The sequence below is a fragment of the Epinephelus lanceolatus genome, chromosome 6, assembly GCF_041903045.1.
Source record: "Epinephelus lanceolatus isolate andai-2023 chromosome 6, ASM4190304v1, whole genome shotgun sequence".
NCBI lineage: Eukaryota > Metazoa > Chordata > Actinopteri > Perciformes > Serranidae > Epinephelus > Epinephelus lanceolatus.
The window spans coordinates 30,506,014-30,524,843 of record NC_135739.1 but is presented as its reverse complement, the minus strand read 5'-3'; the positions used below and the strand labels follow the sequence as shown (position 1 = coordinate 30,524,843).

The 18,830-nt window shown below is 40.4% G+C and overlaps 1 protein-coding gene across 1 annotated transcript; it reads left to right on the top strand.

Moving 5' to 3' along the window:
* Positions 1 to 1,274: 1,274 nt before the first annotated feature.
* Positions 1,275 to 17,147, top strand: efcab7 (EF-hand calcium binding domain 7). The gene is made up of 13 exons (XM_033621123.2): positions 1,275 to 3,582; positions 4,603 to 4,814; positions 6,312 to 6,398; positions 6,782 to 7,013; positions 9,017 to 9,138; positions 11,751 to 11,892; positions 13,472 to 13,581; positions 13,719 to 13,882; positions 14,213 to 14,346; positions 14,440 to 14,588; positions 14,885 to 15,094; positions 15,781 to 15,888; positions 16,113 to 17,147. The coding sequence occupies exons 1-13, from the start codon at positions 3,453 to 3,455 to the stop codon at positions 16,191 to 16,193; spliced, it is 1,881 nt and encodes a 626-aa protein (XP_033477014.1). The 5' UTR covers positions 1,275 to 3,452; the 3' UTR covers positions 16,194 to 17,147.
* The last annotated feature ends 1,683 nt before the right edge of the window (positions 17,148 to 18,830 follow it).

Sequence of the window (18,830 nt, the reverse complement as noted above, 5' to 3'; positions counted from 1 at the left end):
TGGGCCAGACACCAAATGTCTGCCTTGACTAAGGAAATGGTTCTTGTGTTAAGTGACTCTTATACAACTATTTTTAGTGCTATGTAAATCACTGATAATTTGGCCGGTGATGGATCTCCGTCATTCCGTGTCTCCTGTCATTAAATTCTGATATGTCACTATGACCATCAGGAAAGTGTGGCAATTGAAATATAGCAACTCATAAAAAGGAGTTCTCTGTAACCCTTTAACTCTGTGCTCTACTTTGGCTCTCTGTGTATAGACAGTTAGCAGTGACAAAAATATAATAATTTGCAGCGTACAATATGATTGATTGATTAAATAATTTGCCTTAATTATGGGAAAAGCTGTGACTTAGGTACTCGCTTTTCCAACTCTTTCTGTGGAACCACTTGTTCATGTGCTTCATCGACAAGCACAACATCCTTAATAACACAACTGAGAGTACACTGACATATATGCAAGTTAGCGTTGCCTTGTGGGCTAAGAAGGGGACGTACTATCTACCACACAAGGGTTATAGTACACACAACATGACTTAAATTTAAGGTTATTGTCCAAATAGTTCTGCATGCCATTTCTAGGGGTGGACTAATAACAGAGCTTGTGGATTAAGGTAATACGTCTAGCAGCTGTCTGACAGAACAATTTTGCATTCAGCTTGAGAGGAAAACTACCGGACGATCAAAGCTTTAAATGTTTAGTCAGTAGTTTTAATAAAATGTCCAACAAAGGTCACTGAGAACAAACAAACTTTTTCAGTAATGCCCTGCCTCACAGTGACGCATACACTGTTCCTCGCTGTGGGTCTTTGAGAGTTCAATCATTCAGCACCTTAATTATAAATTCCCTGTCCAAAGCTAGAACTGCTGACTTTCTAGTCAAAAGCCAATTTCTTTTAAACCTTCAGACCACAACTGCCACAGACTTGTTGACACTAGTCTTCACAAGTCGTTGTGGAGAAAACAACGCACATAGAACCACGGTTAGAGATGTGGGTGTGGTTGAGAGTGTGCAGCCAGTTAAGATACAGAGGTGTTCATTTTAACTATCTAAACAAACCAAATGGACTAGTTGGACATGAGACATACCCTGTCAATGACCAACATGTCAGTGCCACTCTTTGCTAACATTGCACTGGCATGAACATGGCCTTAAGTCTAATGCTTTTGCAGGTTTGGGACATCTTCTGTTACATGGTACACTGACATGTCTTCAGAGATCTGCAACGACATTTGTCTACACACACCTGCTTGAGATCTTGGTGTGAGGGGTGTGGTCTCTTGCAGCATCCAGCTTCCAATGCTATACAGGACAGAGCGAAGGAAAAATTAGGTTGAAACATGCTATGAAAACTTTTGAACACAGACAAGTTATGTGTGAAACTTTTAAAACATTAATTTTTACAGAAATGATAAAGCAGTGTGCTAAGTACAGGTGATCTGTAAACTGACTACATTATCAATACGCCTGGTATAAGGACCATTTATTAACTTAAATGATTTGTCCATGTGCAGAGTTCTTCTCACACTGTTAAAAAAATAAAGTGTCAATGAAATGAATTGAATCTTCATTGTACTTTAATAGTATTCAACACAATATACCGTAAAATTTCAATTAAAAGCCTAGTCCCTTGTACTAGCCTGGTGTGACTACACATTCTGACAAATAAAGGCCTGTCTCAATTAGAGGCCTGGTGTGGTTGCCAATCAGTTCATTTTTATAGAAGTTATTTGGATGTGTAAAACCAGGTTTTTGGCAACCCAATTAGATGGGGTTAGCTTAAGTTAGATAGATGTATAGATCACACATGCAAATATGGATGTTTAAACTTTTTTCAGTATAGCCATGCTTCATATCATTAGTTAGGTTAGCTCCTCCACAAATTTATTAGTTAGGTCCTCCACAGTTCAATCATTCACTTCAATTCTACTGAAACCATGAACACCAAAGAATATTTCATTCAGATTTATGAGCATGGTAAACAAAAGGGATAGAAAAAAAAGTGGTGACTCCCTGCCCCTGAAGCTGTCATAAAGTCAGAATATCAATTAGGCTACCTGTTTAGTTTTCTTATATTTCTTTGGTCCAAAAGGGTCCACAGATCAAAAGAATCAAAAGGGTTTTTCATAATAAAGTAATCCATGAGTATTGTTGTAATTGCTCTCTCTCTGATGCGCTGTCTGTCAAAGCTAGATCAAATGGATGATACATAATTAATGTTGTATTCAAAGCCTAATATGTAAACAATATTCAAACTGGTTCAAATAAACAATTTGATTGTATTTTCCGCTCTTGCTGAGTAACACTTTTGTATAAAAGGAATTAAAGGCCTGTCCCATATAGACACCTGCCCCATATATAAGCCTGTTGAGTTAAGTGATTTAAACAAATAATAGCCCGGGCTATTAACTTAAGTTTTACGGTATTAGCCTATAAAACAACTTATGATGTATCACGAAGAACAAGAAAGAGTAAACTTGCAGCAGTACTTGAAATATCATCAGAATAGTAACATTAGAGACACTCCCTGCACTTCCCACTTCAGCAACATCTATAAGAGCAAAATAGGCCTATGGGAATGTTGTAACCACAGGGTTAAAAAAAAAAGAAAAAAAAGAATAAGACCACAGCAAACTCTAATGAGCAAAAAGCACTTATTAGTCCATATTAGAGTAAAGCAACGTTATTGAAGTCAGACACAAACTATATAGCAAACACTGTAACGCTGTCAGTGGTGATTATACAGTGTATACATGAATACACAATGCTTTAAGTCTTTGACAGGTGAGCTTCTGTTGCTGCTTTGCAGAGTGTCTGACAATTTACACGACCTTACATCAAATACAATTTATCTAATCAACACAGCAATACAAGATATACAATTTATACGACAATTCAACATTAAAAAAACATATATTGAGCAATACTCACGTCATTTTAAGGCTGTTTTAGCAAAAGTTTGTCGCAAATTATTAATGAATCTGGCGCCTTTGCTACACTCAAACAGTTCGAGTAAAACATAGCCTGTCCTATATATAGTTCTCGATGTCCCCTTATTACAAAACGACTCGAAGGACGTAAAAACCAGTCTGAATCATAAATTAATTCCCTATTTATATTATCAATACTGCGTTTATGCTTATTGCCTCAAGGAGTACAATACGGCATTACGTTAGTTTTAGCCGGAACGGGAGAAGTTGATGTGTGTTCCTTCCGTGTCGCTTTTGCTGAACACCGATGAGTTTTTGTTTACCTAGCAACAGAGAGCAAGATAGCAACGGTGTTTGGCGAATGTCACTGCTAACGCGAATTTGATCCAATAAAATGGACACTTCATGTTTTTAGGGTGTGGTGAAAAAGTAAAAAATAAACGCATTTAGCTTGAATTAGCCGCCATATTTGGCTGCCGTCTTGTTGTTGCTAAATTAGCTTGCTAACGGTGATCAAAGATGTCTTTTCAAGAGTCACCTCGTCCTTCTGATGAAGAGGAGGCTTTCTACATACAGTGCAGAGCCGCGTACCTCGCAGTGTTTAGATCTAGTTTGACAAATATCGCTTCCAAACAGCAGCTATGTCGTGGTAAGCTAACCCTAAGATTATTAATTAGAAAGATATAGATTAACTGTTAATAGCTTGCTCGTTAGTCAGCTGTTAGCGTGCCACGTTTACGTCTGCCAATAAAAGAAAACTTCATGTAATTTCTATAACTTATGACGTTAGCTCAGGTCAGTAGAGATAATGATTTAACCTGGGAACAAATCTCGGCAAAGTGTATGGTGACTCCTTGGACACTAACGGCAGCAGTCACGAGGCTGTTATTGTGATATGGGGCTTTTTTGCTCTGTAGATTTACAGTGTAAAACTCAAAAAATTTAGGAGCCCTCAGGCTCATCCAGAACCACTTTACAAAAGGTATCAGCTGATAAAATCTAACATTGATGCTCTAATTTCCAGTTAAGACCTTGTCTGTGTTCCTAAATATTGGCTCACATGACCAAAATGTATGTTGAAGAGAACAATGTCATTCTTTTAGGGTGAATTTCTGCTGACCTCCTGGTGGGTCAGTCGTTATAAACCTATGCTGTGCACCTAAACATAGATAAAACCCACAGAGCATTTAGTTGTTATCCCAAAAATATGACAACATGATGCTCAACATATTTAGAGCATTTCTATTTGACGTTATTAAAACATAGAGTCTTAGGTTTAATCATCTTACTCACTGTACATATCTTATAGCTGCAATAAAGAGTTGGTGATACCATCTGAAATAGTGTACAACAAGAGGTTTTTTCCCAGCCCCTAAAGCTACTTTAGTTGAAACAAAAAGGAGAGAAATGGTTGTTGATGCATTAAGCATTAAGCGCTTTGGGGTTGCATTTTTGATGTATGAAAGGCAAACAAAGTTTGATTGATTGATTGATTAACTTTTGTAGTAATTAGTGGCACAGATGCAACATTGTGCAAATTTGGTTGATTTACATGTCAATTCAGGAAATCTAGAAGCACAGAAAAACAAACAGTCCTTGTGCCACAGTGGGTTGTCATCAGCCTTTACTACTTGTAGATTCGATGCTCTGTCCCATGTATTCCATTCAGCTCTGCAGCAGGCTGGCAGAAATCCAACCCATGCAACTCTCAATAAATACTGGACCCCGAGGACGTCCAAACTGAACTTTGATGACTTCTGTGAAATTCTCAAGAATGAGAAGAAAACTGAGGAGACAGAACTAATGAGAGCCTTTAAAAGGATGGATGTGAACGGTGATGGCTATATCTCACACAGTGAACTGGAGAAGGCACTTACCACTGTGAGTAGCCTAACCCTTCTGGTTATAACTGTTAATCTGTGTCCATTGAGTGATGCTGTTTTTTTTACTGTGAATAGTTAAGTAAGTAGAGGATGAACTGATCTCCAAAAGGCATGAAGTTAAAGATGGAGCATTAGTGTATTATTTTTTTGTACAATTTTAGAGAGAAAAATAGAAAAGGAGCACCATGCAAAAGTTTGGGCACCCAAAGACATTTGAGCTCTCAGGCAACTTTTACCAGGGTCTCAGACCTTCCTTAGTTTGTTAGGGCTATGGCTTGTTCACAAGGAAAGGCCAGGTGATGCAAATTTCAAAGCTTTATAAATATTCTGACACTTGAAATCTTGTCCAAACAATCAGCAGCCATGGGCTCCTCTAAACAGCTGCCTAGCACTCTGAAAACTAAAAAAAAAATGATGCCCGCAAAGCAGGAGAAGGCTAAAAGAAGATAGCAAAGTGTTTTCAGGTAGCTGTTTCCTCAGTGCCTGTAATTATGAAATGGCAGTTAACAGGAACTGTGGAGGTCAAGTTGAGGTCTGGAAGACCAAGAAAACTTTCTGCAAGAGCTGCTCGTACCCCTGTTTGACTGCAAAAGACCTGCAGGAAGGTTCAGCAGACTCTGCAGTGGTGGTGCACTGTTCTACTGTGCAGTGACACCTGTACAAATATGACCTTCATGGAAGAGTCATCAGAAGAAAACCTTTCCTGTGTCTTCACCACAAAATTCAGCGTCAGAAGTTTGTAAAGGAACATCTAAACAAGACTGATGCTTTTGGAAACAAGTCCTGTGGACTGATGAAATTAAAGTAGAAATTTTTGACACAATGAGCAAAGGTATGTTTGGAGAAAAATAAAAAGAACACACCCCTCCAACTGTTAAACACAGCGGTGAGTCAATCATGCTTTGGGCTTGTGTTGCAGCCAGTGGCACGGGGAACATTTCACAGGTAGAGGGAAGAATGGATTCAGTTCAATTCCAGCAAATTCTGGAAGCAAACAGAAGAGAGGATTGCTTCTACAACAGGTCGATGATCCTAAACACATCTAGAAATCCACAATGTTCTACCTCAAGAGCCGCAAACTGAAGGTTTTGCCTTGGGCCTCACAGTCCCCAGACCTAAACATCATTAAAAACCTGTGGATAGACCTCAAAAATAGCAGTACATGCAAGACAGTCCAAGAATCTCACAGAACTAGAAGCCTTTTGCAGGAAGAATGGGGTTACAAAAAGCAGTCAGAGGCTTTGATACTTGTCAGAGGGGGCGCTACTAAGCACTGACCATGCAGGGTGCCCAAACTTTTGCCTCAGGCCCTTTTCTTTTTTTGTTATTTTGAAACTGCTAGATTGAAATAAAACTTGCCCAAACTTTTGCATGCCACTGTAGACAGCCTGAGCATGAACTGATTAAAATCTAATATCAACTCTTGTTCAATTAAAGTAGAAATGTTTCTGTTCTGGTGTTTGTACTACTAAAGAAAATATGTTGAATCTTCCAGAGAGGAGAGAAAATGACCACTGAGGAGGTGAATGCTATTTTCGCATTAGCTGACATCAACAAAGACGGCAAGCTGGATTATGCAGAAGTAAGTTTGTGTATCAGTTATGAAGTATTTCATCTGACTGATTAGCTTCAAATAATCAGTGCACCAGCACAGCCTCAGAACAAAGGCTACTATCCCAAGCAGTCAGGAGAAAAACTTTTGGAAACAGTAACAGGTCTTCCACCCTTATTGTTATTACTTGCTACAAAGCTATTGTTTGCTAATAGACATTGTTTTTGATCCAGTTCAAAAACCAGTAAAGGATAAAAATCATTCATTCAAAACTTTTTTCATTAAAGTTGATTTGAATTCACATAAAATACAGAAGAATCAGAGATGCAGAGTGGCACAGACGCATCTCTGAACCTCTCCCTTGCCTCAGATCATGCATCATGCCCTCACTGCTTGTTCCTTGTTGCTGTCAGTTCTGCAGATTGCTCGTGTCTACAGTAGAGCAGTGTCAGATGGCTGCTTTGGAGAGGCTCGAGGCTAACGCCAAACTGAAGAGACAGAACTTTGGCAGTCAGTCATACAGCCCTCCTAAGAGCTCAGTGTCATCAGCATCATCAGCAACAGCAGCAGCAGCACAAGCAGCAGTGACTCTCCCCCAGCCTCCTGAAACACCCCGGGCAGAATCAGACATGACACTCAAGAAAGGTACAACTTGTGACTTTCTCAGAAAATTCTAAAATAAAAGTGACTGCTACTGAATAGTCCTTATACCAAAATATGAGAAGATATGTAGGAGAGACTTTATTTTTGCATAGCAATGCTAATATCTTATGGTGTATGAGTCCAGAACATAATAGCGATACTCAGTCCAGTGTAGCAGCCAATGGGGACTGCACATCAAGTACACTTCAGATTCCAATTTATAGTTGCACACCCGTACACACTGCTTGCCCCAATACGCCTCACCGATTAGTTTTGATGAATAAATAATAGCTCTGTTATTGATCGATTTTTCACTCCCCCCGTGACAAATCACCTCATTAAGAGAGTCCATACATCATAATAGCCACACAATTAGGGCAGCTTGTTTGGAGGGAGGAGACTGTAAAGCATTGTGATTTGGGTAATCATTTCTGCCATTAAGAGATTGACAAAAGCTCCATCTATGCCGATGAAGAATGCCGCCTTTCACCTGTGGCTTTGGAGTTAAAGCTCTTGCCAAAAAAATATGTTTTCATAGCTTAAACAAACGGTGACGCGCATCAAGTCCAGCTCCACCCTTCTGCAATTGTAGATAATGAACCAACAGAGTTTTTCTCTCCAAAAGACAGCACCTTCATTCAGTTGAAGGTGGGTGTAAAAAATCCACTTTTTACACTTTAAATTTTGTAGGAAAGAAAAGAACAGAGATCCTGTTCTGATGAGCGAGCCAGGGACAGGCCCACAGTGGGAAGATAGATGGGGTTGATTTAAGTGGTCAGTCCATGTTCATGTTATTGATTCGGAGGATTTCACCACTTCTCACTGGGGAGATGATGAGGGATTAGGCGGTGGGTCGAGAGGAGGGCCCAGTCGACCACCACTGCAAAAACAAATGAGCTCCCACATAGTTGTCGGGATTATCACATTATTGTGCCTCTCCCACGTATTGATTTATACCCGCTACATTCTAACGAGGCTTTAACACGAGACGCGACGTGATCGCACATGTTGAATGGGTTATTCTTGGAGCTCAAAAACAGTTTTGACTGCTCATTTGCTCCTACATTTGTCAGTACAAACCAGCACTACACTGAGAAATATGTTCTAACTGAATGGGAGATGGCTGATTTTGGATAATTGTTTTGTGAATAATTGATGTAGTACAGAGTAATTATCAGGTATCACCGCATCAGGTGTTATGTGTCTAACAAGTTTTGGCAAACAGTCAGACCAATTGATGAGCTGTCTCTGATAATTGGTCTATTTAGTTCAGTTCTTGCAGTTTTCCAGCAGCAGAAAGCCACTACTACTGCCTTTAAACTCACATTCAGTGTAAACTCACACTGAAGCTTTTGTTAGGCCAAGTTTCAATGCATCTTTGTCCACATTCACACAACAGCTACAATTTGGCCCTCTAGATTAAAAATACTGCCATCAATACAAAATAGATCCATCACAAATTCCACGACAGTGGGTCTATTTATTTCTCTGCTGCGGTAATTTGCTTGTAAGCCTCTCACATTGCTCCGCATCTTGATTTCCCAGGCTTGGAAACAATCAGACCCCTAATTAGTGAATTGATATTTTCTGGCTTCAATTAGAGTTCAAGGGAGGAAAAAAGTTGTGGGAGATAATGGATTTGAGAGGGTGCTGTTAGGCCATTTGTGATTTAAAAGGCCTCCATAATTAATTAAAAGGGAGTTGAACTTGAGACCACGCTTTCTTGGAACCCAAATGTAAAGTAGCCATCTTCGCTTGAACTTGGGAACGGACTTCTGAGAAGACAGATTACAGTGTCAATTATGTTGTGCACCTCATCTTTCTTTTGAAAGTGTGTTTACTGTTTGGAGAGAGGAGGGCTGTACTTAAGTCAGTCAGTCAGTTGAGCGTTCTGTTCTGCTCTGTTCTGTTGCAGCAACTCGATTTATTTATCATAACTTTGGATGTATTTTTTAGCATATGTATTGTTTTGTTTACCTATGTGACTTTTTATGTTTGTGTCTCAGACAGCAGAGCATCCTCCCGGCCTTCCTCCGCTCGCAGCAGACGGTCGTCCCTGTCGAACTCAATCACTATGACATCCAGCAGCACTAAAGCCAGCAAAATACCAGAGCCGTCAGGATTACAGGTAACCACCCCCATATAGTCAGAATGTATGTAGCGCTGCAGCTAATGATTAGCTTCATTATCGATTAGTCTGTCAGTTTTTCAAATTTTTCTATTTTTATGGATTGTCAAAAACATAGTGAAAAATACCCATAGGTTTTTCAATCAACACTGCAAACCCAAATGTGGGCGGGGCTGGAGCCTATCCCGGCTGACATTGGGCGCGAGGCGTGGGGTACACCCTGGACAGATCACCAGACTATCGCAGGACTAACACATAGAGACAGACAACCATTCACACTCACATTCGCAGCTATGGACAATTAAGAGTCACCAATTAACCTGCATGTCTTTGGACTGTGGGAGGAAGCCGGAGTACCCAGAGAAAACCCACACTGACACGGGGAGAACATGCATGCTCTGCACTCTTGCTGTGAGGAGACAATGCTAACCACTGCACCACCGTGCCACCTACAATAATGATTAATTGCGAATAAAAAATCGTTGGAGATAAATTTTGTGTCAATCAACTAATCAAATAATTACAGATATTTTCCTAAGAATTTCTTCACTTTCTCGTACTAAACAAAGTTAAAACATCAGCACAGTTGTAAACTCATAGCTCACTTTTTAGTCCCAGTTTAGTTCCTTTCCACTAATGTTTATATATTATCTTTGATGTCAGTAAGTTGAATTTAATACAGTAATTTACAGGAACATTTCATCCATTTCATGATTTGCAACATATGCTTATTATCCTCTATAAGCGACATGCTATGTAATGAATCTGAAAGATTTATTGTGTGTACCATCACTGACCAAACCTGGATATCTTAGTGTGTGTGTGCTCCAGTGAGACTCCATGATAACAAGGTCCTTGCAGCCCCGCTGCTCTCCCAGTGTCACTGTTACCCACTGTGTTTTTGATGGGCGAGTTAGCCCAGGGTGGATAGATATACACTGTATTGATCCCATGCTCTTTGTTTTCACTCTTTTTGGCTTAACCTCGGCTGGTTTGCTTTACAGCAAGAAAAATAAATAAATAAATAAAAATAACAGCCCCCTGCTCCATCTCTCAGGCCCGAGCACTGTGTTGAGATTGGAAAGGGCCAGACATCATCGAGGTAAAAGAATGTGTGTCCAGAGATTACCTCTGAGGGAAGTTCTGCTCGCTATATTGGCTGCTATATTGCCACAGGCTGATAATTGGGAGGTGGCGGGTGGAGGGCATGCTGTGTTTTCGTAGCGGTGTGATGCGTGTATGTGTGTGTGTGCCTTGTGTGATGCAAATTTATCCTCAAAATACAAACACAACCAGTGAGCAATATTCTTTATTCTCAGGATTTGTTTTTACAAATGGGTTAGAATGATGAGAATTATAAGATGAGGTAAAGGTCATGGTTGAAATGTGTGTGTTTGTTTGTGTGTGTGTGTGATTGTGTTTGTGGCTGGTTCAGCATCCCGCGACCCTCTGCGTCGCAGTAAATCTAACCTGTGGCCGGAGCTGGTGACAGCGCCTGTATTAGTCTGCAGGCTGACCCTCTCTCTATGGGGGCATTAATTCTGATGTCTTTAAGCAGTTGATGGGTGCCCATGGCAATTTCCCTCATTTAATATTGTCTGGACAAACCACTGAAGTGTTATGGTTTGATCTTTTATGCCTCTCACAGCCCAAGATAAATACTTTGAGAAAATGGCTTTTCTCTAAAGGAGTGACATGCTCCGTCTTTATGGTACTTTCTTTGTTTAACTTGGTGATTTATTTGTCCACTAAAAGGATATATGGCCTATTCCAGACTCGCCGGGCCCTCGGTGTCCTCTTACTGTGTGTCCACACCAACTGTGTTTTCATTTAATGTGTCTCCAATGAGCGGAAGGAAAACTTCCTTGTTTTGATGTTCCTGTTCAATTTCAAATTATTACCTCATTTCAGTTGTGCTGCCAGACAAAGGAACAACAGGATTTCAAAATGAGAGAAATATTAGGATTCATAAATATTGCCAAAGTAGCCTCTTGATACTTTTGAATGACCGCTGGCCCAAGATTGAAAAGGCTGTATTTATCAAAGTTAAATGGACTCCAATTTGCCATATCAGGTCCTGGAGGGAGATTTACTTCAGCCCTCAGCAGAAACACAGCGTGACACTCCTGCCCTCCTCTGGATCAGCGGGAGTATAGCAAGTGTTTACATGCTGCCGAGCTGACATAAACTATAAAGTAATGAATATGCCCCCTGAAGGTTGGAGTGGTAATTATCACGACGGCGGCTTCTGTTAATGAAGTGAGCAACCTCACTGTTATGATTGACTGCTCAATTCACTTTTTTGTGCCAAAATATACTTCCCCTGTCACAAGATCAATCCCCCTTTTAATAAGAACTGCAAATTAGTTTTGGTTTCTGTTGAATGAATAAATGCATTTTGTTGTCAAGCTGCAAAACAGTTTGTGGGGATTGTGTCAGGATCTACTCGGAGACCACACATAAAATATATTAGTCTGCATATGATGTGATATACCGTATGTATGATACTTTAGAAGGGCATAAAATGGCAAACAGCAGGGTCTGATAAAGATTATTTTCCTGCATTAATTGCCACACTATATCAGTTTGTATGAGTATGTCCTTTTTTCCAGGAGTGGCTTCACAGGTACACGAGGGGCTGTTTCTTCTTGGAGGACGATGGAAGCATTGGCTCTCTGCAGTACCAGCTCCACATCCCCCAGACAACTAACGTCTACCTCACCATCCAACCACTCAGCCTCAGCCACGGACCAGGTACCAGCACTATTTTATATAACACATAAAAATCATAATGGGTAGCGAAGAAATTACCCCACTGGACATAGGGTTATATGTTTGCTTGTTCCCCTGATTAGAGAGGTGGGAAATTAGGGTCAAGGACAGGACAACACCTCTGGAGCTGGTAGGAATTCTGGATTTGGACCTCGGTCCCTCAGCATTCATTACTTGCCCATATTTGAGTTTATTGCTGGGCCACTTCCTCCACCATTACTTCACTACTATTTTTAGTGGTATGCAATGTTGTTGCAGTTTTAAAGATGGTTTTGTGACATTGTAACATTAAGTATCGCCCCAGTAATTTATTAGATAATGAATCATAAAGAAAAAAGACCAATTACATTTTGTAGGAAATGTGCTAGATAGCGTTCCAGCTCATTTATGACAAACAACAAGAAGAGGGTGCAGTTCAGTTTCTGTTAATTTAGAGAATGCAAAAGCACATAATAAATCGATGTAGATGGTGAAAAGTCACATCTGTATACCAATCAGCCCAAACATTAAAACCACTGGCTGGTAAAGTGAATAACATTGATTATTTTGTTACAGTGCAATGTTGTTCTGAGGAACCTTGGCTCCTGCCATTCATGCAGATGCCACTTGACACGCTACACCCACCCAAACGACATTGCACACCAAGTACACCCCCCTATTGGGAACTGCACTCCCTGATGGCAGTGCTCCCCCCAGCAGGACAATGCACCATGTCACACCACAAAAACTGCTCAAGAATGGCCTGGGGGACGTAACTAGGAGCTCAAGGTGTCAGCCTGGCCTCCAAATTCCCCAAATCCCAATTCGATCAAACATCCATTGAGCATGCCGGTACCTTACCTCGCAACCCACAGGACTCGAAGGATCTGTCAACAACACCTTGGTGCCAGACAACACAGGACACCCCCAGAGGTCCTGTCACTATGCCTCACTTGACTCTGACCTATCGAGGCCTGGTCAAAGGACCTGGGGTACCGGTTTGTCCCACAGATGCTTGATCAGATTGGGATCTGGGGAAGCTAGGCCGATACCTTGAGCACTTTGTCCCGTTCCGTGGACCATATCCTGAGCAGTTTTTGTGGTGTGGCATGACGCTCTGCCTTGCTGGGGGGCTATTGCCATCAGGGGCACTTGGTCTATGACAATGTTTAGGTGGGTGGAGTGCATAAATCCACATCCACATGAATGCCAGGACCAAAGGTTTCCCAGCAATGTTCTGCTGGGAAACCTTTGGTCCTGGCAATGAAATGATTGATGTTGTTCATTTCACCTTCCAGTGGTTTTAATGTTTTGGCTGATCGGTGTATGTATGTGCAAAGATAAAGCTTGTAAAGAGTCTTTGGTCTCTTGAAAGCTTTGTATATCCAATCAGGAAAGACTGCATATACAGTATTAAGCTTACATTTGATTCTTTGTTTGTACTATACATTATATCAAAGCTTTGTATATGGTAATTTTGTATTCAATATCTGGTTTTGTTTTTGTTAGTTTTGGGATTTTTTGTGCACAAAACAAACGACGATTTGTTGATGACAGCCTGTTATCTTGTGTTATTTTTCAGACAAGCCGTCTTCATGGATGACAGTGGACACGGCTCTTTTTGTCATGTCAGCTGGTGAAACCAAAGAGGACTCAACTTTTGTGTGTTTCACTGAGTCGAAAGACAAAGAAGTATGTTTGTTTGTGTCGACAGATGTACATGTGCTCTAACATTTGGAGTTATTTAATTTACATGTTTAATCATTTCCTACTTTCCAGGATACGTTTCATCTTTTCAGCTTACTTTGCTACTCCTTTGTTTCCCACAGAAGTATGTTTGGAAAGGAGAATTGCATGCTGGGACTTACTACCTGCTGCCCTTCACCAGTGGCTGCAAACTAAAGAAAAGGAGCAAAAAGAGCCTTTCTAATAAACCAGTAGAGCTCGTCTACAGGACTGACACTGGAGAGCTAGACCTCACCAGGGAGCTCAGGTGTGTGTGTGCCTATGTGTGCATTTGCTTCATCCCATCATCAGTAGTATAAAAACACACTGCATAGCAAAGGTTTATTTATGAAATGACACCAGCTTTGGCTAATGTCCAACAATTTAGATTTAGGTTTCCAGTGTGACAAAAGACACAGTTTAGTTTGTGATTTGCGGCCCTCAAGTCTCGACTGCTTTGCTAGCTCTGCTGTCCCCACAGCAGCTGAATGGATAAATTAATGGGTAGATACATGTGTGGAAAGATAGACAGGTGTATGAATCGAGGCTGTCTGGGTCCTGTGTGACACTCCCCTGTGTTGCGCCCTTTGTGCCACAGGGAGGTGCTGTCTGACATCTTTGAGGTGATAGACCTGGATGGGAATGGGTTGCTCAGTTTGGAGGAGTACAACTTCTTTGAGCTGAGGACCAGTGGGGAGAAATGTGACAAGGATGCCTGGGCTGTCTGCAAAGGTAATCATCCTCATTATGACGCTGATACACAGGATGGCCTGTGTTAAATAGGGTTCCTCTCAGGCTCTCATTACTTTTTTGTTGGGCGTGCAGAGAACTTTGATATGAGGAAGAACCAGCTGACCCAGCAGGGCTTCATGGAGCTGAACCTGATGGAGGCCACGGAGAAAGATGGAGACCCCGCGGACCTGTGGGTCACCCTGGAAGCCATGGGCTACAACCGAATGTTGGAGCTGGTAGAGGTTAGTTTCATATCTGCCCTCACTTAAAACAATCACATGCAATCACACAGATTTCAATCAGTTTTAATGACATGACGTGGTCCTAATATGCTGTAATTTAGTGCCTACATTTGACACTTGATAAGAAAATACATTTCAACCTTCATTAAGCCATTTGACACAGCTTGCTACTGGAATGACTCTCATTTGCAGTTATATTATACAAACATACTGAGAGAAACATGCCCAGGCTTTCAATATCTTACTTGAATCATACTAACCAACTGAATTCACTCCTCTACCTCCCACTCTGTCAGGCTTGTCCATTCCAAATAGACGTACACTGTGAAGGCACTCAGCCATCCGTCCAACCACTCAGCATGGACTCAGGGCCCAAGCTTCTGAACCAGGCCGTCCAGAAGTCCATCACAGCCAGGACAGGGGCCAAAGCACTGAGGGGACAAGACAACGTCTTTGTCTACACCTACAGAGGAGAACACAGGATCTCCTCCCTCATAGCCAACAAGGTAGACAACAAAACTTTGTGTAGTCTGTGCAGGTGGAGCATAATTCTGAAATTAAGATATGAGTGAGTGTTCCTGGTTTAGTGTGATGTCAAATTGCCATGCACCTTAATGACCACTAGAGGGATTATAGCCCAACTTTAATTGACTGACTGACTGAACAGTCCAGGTGAATAAGCTGTTTTTCAAATGTGTGCTTTTCATAGATGAAGTGAAAATGTGGTTTGTACAGTGTATGGTTGCGGAGACCATTCGCCCTCTTTGTAATTGATATGCGGCCGTCGTATTGATTCTCATAGCAACAGGAGCTTCTCACTGAGAATGACCTGTGATACAAAGGAACTACTGTAGAAGGGAAATAGTTACATTTGTATGCAGTTGACTTAGTCTTAATGAGACTGTTGATTGTCATTTGTTTTGTTTTATATTTGCCCATTGCCTTACAATCCAACACCAATGACTCACAAGTGGGATGAATCACTATGTTGTAAACAATCAGAGCAGCTGTTAGGCACATGGAGATGGTTTTTTTTCTGAGATTAGCATAAGGTTATCTGTTCAGCTAATATTGATAAAGCGCTTAAATCTCCTTTTTATGCTTAAAAGAAAACAGACTCTGTGATTACTATTCTGTGGTTTTAAGTTAAGAAAGCTGATCACTGAAGTGACAAATGTCTTTTGTGTTGCAGACTAACCAGAAAGTGACTGTCCATGTCAACAACGAGCAGAGCAGAAACTGCTGCAGCAGCAGAGGCATGAGTGTGTTTGCTGTCGAGGTGCCAGGCAGGACTAAGATGGTACGAAGTCTTCCTCAGAATCCTGTCTTGGTTTTCATGACAAGAGGAAAATCATAAACCATTACTTTGAAAATGTTCAATTCTACTGCATTAAAATGTACAATTGAATTGTTCATTCTCAATAAGAACATACTTTTTTTATAACTGATGTGATGCTACAATGTAATGAAATTACTACATGGTATTTTGGATACGAATAAATAGATGTGTGTTCTGTCTTTTAGGTGTGCCAACATGTCCTGCCCATTAATGAGAGACAGGATTGGACCTACAACTGTGTGGAGACCATACTACCCTGCACATAAAGCTGCACCCCCATCACTCACCTGTGCTACTGATACAGAGAAGTGATGGGCAAAGATTATTCATACACCAGTGGTTTCATAAAGGATATATGACAAAGAGAAACTGTTAAATATCCACTGACAATGTGACAACTGTTGTTACTGGTCGGATTAATAGATGTTATGTGTAATTGTACTGTAAATATCAAGGTCCAAAAGGAACACCGCAGAATCATTTTAACTTTTAGAAGCCCACCATTCAACGCTTGCCTGTAAGTTTTATAAAGCCTCATATGTCAGACAGCAACACCAGAAGCTGAGACCCTCTGGCTGCTTGTGGCCAGCAGCTTGAGAACAGTGTCTCAGAAACTCAGTGACTGGATGCATCAGAGGTGTTAGCCATTGATGCCAATGAGAAGTGGTCACCGTAGTCATAAAGTACAACTAATAATAGTTGTTACTGCTTTTGTCATGCCTTTGTATGTGGGACAGAAATTTCTTTAACCATAATTAACATTTTAAATATATACAATGTTTAGATCAAGGGTTAAATTGCCAACATGACTTTTTTTATATATATTTCATCCTCTAAATGGAGGCTGTTGTCATGGTGAATTGACAGTAGATGTAATAATTTTGAAAAAAGTCTACTCTTGTGTCTGCTACTTTATGTAACATCAATATACATTTTGTCACAGTAATTGAGAATATTGTAGAATAGAGTATTATTTCAGTGAGGTTATACATTACGATCGTGGTTCTCCATCAACATGCTACAATCGCAATGATGTGAAAGATGAGTTTCGCAGTTTTAACCAGTTTTCCATGTCCCAATATGCAGTTATTTAATTTTGAAGGCCAACCAAACTTGCTAAAATTTTATACTGTTGTGTTTTCATGTTTTACTTTGAAAAATATTGCATCGCTTCCCTTATGTAAATGTAAACATTACTATTAAAATATTACTCTCATAGACTTTGATATATCTTTGGTTTGAATGCAACCCTTCATTATGCCCACATTAACATCTTGTTTTAACAGGAAATACATAAAATAAAGACAGATGCCATTTCTGTGTGATGTTAGGTCCCTGTGATCAGGCAGGTTTACAGTGTTTGGATTGCCTTACCTGCACCACAGTGGATCTTGGAAAAGCTAGATTTCTTTCAGCTCATCTTAAACACAGCAAAATGTTTGATAAACAGAGTCAATGAGGGATTGACCAACTTTCTGGTTTCATTTGCTGCAATGAAGGCTGAAAATCAACATTACTTAGCCACTGATGTGACATATCATATCAATAGTTTTGAAGGTATTCCATGTGTGTGACATTTGAGGAAGAGCCCAAAGCTGGTCTCAACATGTAGTTACTGCACATTAAAATATGACTTTGTAAAGGCTGCTGAAACAATGGTTATATGTAACCTGGGAATTTAATGAAACATTATTTTTGTTAAACCAAATGTAGCCTGGTTTTAACTACAATCACTGCTTGCTGAATATTCTTCTTACACTTAGTTCTTGTACACAAAATCTGTTTCAGCCTGAATGTTAATGTGCAGCAATTGGTCACCACTCTCCATACTCATAATACAGTATGGGGAGCTGTGGGGATTTGGAGTTGGCATTGAAATGCATTCCTTTGCATTGCGCTCGGGTCTAAACTTTATTTGCCCTTGGCCTTTACAGTTGACAGCAGTCTTGACCTTCTATTTATATCTCTCAGGCCATTATTTGCCCTTTGACTTTCTCTGCTGAAACAGTAGAGCTAGCTAACTAAATGCCACACAGCATGTGAGATGTTTTTAATGTCCTGAGCCTCAGTCTGCTCTTCCTCTCCCAACACAGAAGTTAAGTAACACTTGACTGCTCAGGGCAGTCAGAAATCAAGGGCTGTGAAGCAATTTGAATATCTAATGTTTAATTTTCAAGCTGTTATTTTGTTCAAGATGTGTGTTTAATTAATTCTATAAACTGATAGACCTGGGAGTAAGTTGACCCTGCTCTTGGTACATACTTTGCATTTGTTCATTTTATACATATACATACCACATCCACAGCTACATGTCTTGTTGAGGAACAACCTCCACAGACATACACACCCCACACTTTCTATGAATGCATGTCTGATGTTAAACTTTGCTCTGCTTAGGATGATCAAACAGACAGTGATGCAACAGGCAAACAACAGTGGCCTGAAGTGAACTATTTCACAATATTCTCCCTAATTCACTCTTTCACTCATATGTAGTGTGGCATGCAAATACCTTTCTCACTGAGTGTTTGTAAGGGTTGTGTCATGATATTGAAATTCTGCTGACTTTTTAGAGAATTAATTATTTACTTTCTATCCAGATTTGTTTTAGCTGTAAGTGTTAAGACAACAAGCCTTGCAGTCATTGACCCTTCTGTGAATGGGACTTGACCTTAAAGGTACAAAAGTCGGCATGAATAGCTGCAAAGCTTCATAGATCCTTCATTAGGAAACTGCAGTTTTTCTATATGGAGGTAAAGACTGCAATGACACACCACAGAAGACTGCCAGGGCCTCAGTGCCTAGCTCAGGGGCACTTAAAGGACTAGTTTATCCCAAAATAATATAGGTTATATAATACTCACCTCTTTGGCTCTCCATGGTTCCAGAAAAAGTTTTTCCTT